Genomic DNA, 2500 nt, shown 5'->3' with positions numbered 1-2500 from the left:
GATCAAGAGAGTACAGGCTATACCACTGATGACCCAGCATTAGAGCAAGTCTCCATGATGAATGATGCTGGCCTAACAGATGCTGAGGGTAAGGCATGATAGTATTCCTCTGGAAAAGAAAAGAATATATAATTAAAAAAAAAAATTCTAATTCATAAAGATATATTTTAAATAGCAGTTGAGAGATTGCTGAAATATAATTTTAACTCTGACATGGATCAAAACAATAATATGTTAGTGTCATTGTAATGTGTTAAGTGTGACTTGATAATGGGGTATTTATTAGTTGATATGATTATCATTTGATATTGTTTACAGGTGCCTTGAGTGATGTGAACTCCATTTATAATGATCCACACCAGTACGATGGAGATATGGATGACACAAGTATGTCCTCACGAGCATCATCAAGAATATTTGATTCAGATGCAATTATATCCTTCGACCAGATTAATGCCTACTATGAGTCTGAGTATGACAACTATCGTCCAAGTGGTATTACCTCAGATGGCTTTGATACAGAGCCACTCTCTGATGTAGATTTAGATGGAATAGATGGAATAAATCTCCAGAACATAAGATCAATGTCAGAAAGCATTACAAGAAATTTTGGACAGCCCCGAAGTGAAACTGATGTTGATAGTGATGTATGATATTGGGTGAAATCCTTAATGGAAGACTATTGTATTGAAACTACTGTATAAAAGCTTGCACAAAAATGCCATGATTCTGTTAACCAAGAAGGAACTGATACATATGTATCATTATGGACTATATGATGTGACAATAGAAAATTCATTGGCTGACTTGCATTAGTTGATTGTCAGCGTTAAAGGGTGGATATCTATTTGGACAGATAGAAAGATTAAGAATGACAAGCACAAGCACAAGAAAAGTTTTTTTTTTTTTATAAAATAAAAAAGACTTGTGATAGTGCTATCCTCTTCTTTTTTCCTTCTACAAGAAATGTTATAAAAGAAAAAACATTGGCATAACTTGCACAATTCTCATGACACTCCTAAGTAGGTGAAGGAATTGGGCTGATCAGTTTTGTATCAAGTGTTATTCATAGATTTGATGCTGATAGTGACTGGTTAGGGATATGACGATCTAGAAAAGTGTTATCCATTAATGCTTGGTAATTTATTACATGTTTAATGTTTCAAGTTATACTAGTGTGTCAGCCAGAGACTGAGGTTGTTAGAGTGTATGTTAATTTGTGAAAACATATGTGTTTTAGATGCCTGTAAGCTTCAGTTTTATAGAGGGATGATGAAAAAAATTGTTTCAAGATGTCATGTCCTAATACTGGCAATACAATAGAGGGCAATCAAATAGGACTAGCAGTATCGCAGTATGATTAACTTTCTATTTTTTACATAAATTTGGCTGTGTCTGTATATATGTACACCATTCATTTTTTGTGATTCCTGACACTGCTGTTTTCTGAATATTACATTATTCATGTATTTACCTTTTGTTCCAATATAATTTCTAGACTATAAGTAAAATATGTGTATGTGTGTGTATATATGTAAATGTATTTTGGTTAAACATACTAAAACCATAAACATTAAATTATTTGAAGTATACCTAGAAAATGTAAATGGTAGTCTTGATGAATATGGCTTTTAAATCAAGGTATTTGTAAGGAAATATATATATATTGATAATTATCCAAATGCATATGATAGAAATTCAAAGAAATGTAATAAATTAATCAGGATAAAAGCTCTAAACTCATTGATGTTAGTGTTGAGTGTTATTTTAATTTTATTTAAAATTATAATCAATCTTATAGAATGCTCAGTACTTTCTTGATAAAACCAAAAAATTTAAAGGCTTTTATTACCACAGATGTCATTTGCTATAGTATATAGTTCTATTGGAAATGCCCATTGTATGTTTTCATTTTCCAACACACGAGCTGAAAGCTTTGTGTAGAATAATGATTCTAAATTATCCTCTTGTCATTGATTTATAACAGAAAATGAATTTGTATATTTTCATCCAAGAAATTGTCTGACATTCCTTTTTTCATTCCTCCTTGTTTTCCTTTCTTATTTCTTAAATATCTTTTCCTCTCTCATCTTGGAGGTTTGAATACCTCAGTGCTTGAAAGACTGTTTCCCATGAAAAAAGGCTCTGTAGATGTGATATCAAATTAAGGATGGATAAATCTATTTTCAATTAAAATCTGCCATCAGTCTCTTGTACTGCAACAAAAGCAAACCAATAGTCAGTGAAACAACAATGAGTAAAATAAAATTAAAATGACTGAAGTGATATAAAACAAAATAATTACCCAAAAAATAACTATCATCCCAGAAAAATTGGAGTTCTGAGACAATCCAGTTGACTGAACAGTCCTTTAGAATAGGCACTACAATTGGGTAATTGTTACTGATGTAATTAACCGTCTTGTGCTATTTATTATTTCTACTTTCAATACCTCACACCATTATCTAAAAAGCCAACCAGTATAAAACCCTTAAACACC

At 31.3% G+C, this 2500-nt stretch overlaps 1 protein-coding gene across 1 annotated transcript in view; it reads left to right on the top strand.

Moving 5' to 3' along the window:
* The window catches only part of LOC138861218 (serine-rich adhesin for platelets-like), a gene marked incomplete at its 5' end in the record, with an annotated part of 2851 nt that extends 824 nt beyond the window's left edge, over positions 1–2027 (top strand). The window contains 2 exon segments of the mRNA XM_070120128.1: positions 1–88; positions 319–2027. The exon segment at positions 1–88 is cut by the window's left edge and continues 84 nt beyond it. Of these exon segments, the coding sequence (XP_069976229.1) occupies positions 1–88; positions 319–653 (423 nt within the window).
* Between the last annotated feature and the right edge of the window lie 473 nt (positions 2028–2500).

The sequence above is a fragment of the Penaeus vannamei genome, unplaced genomic scaffold (assembly GCF_042767895.1).
Source record: "Penaeus vannamei isolate JL-2024 unplaced genomic scaffold, ASM4276789v1 unanchor3025, whole genome shotgun sequence".
In the NCBI taxonomy this organism is placed as follows: domain Eukaryota; kingdom Metazoa; phylum Arthropoda; class Malacostraca; order Decapoda; family Penaeidae; genus Penaeus; species Penaeus vannamei.
Note: the sequence above shows the minus strand (reverse complement) of the source record. Positions and strands in the feature narration are given on the sequence as shown.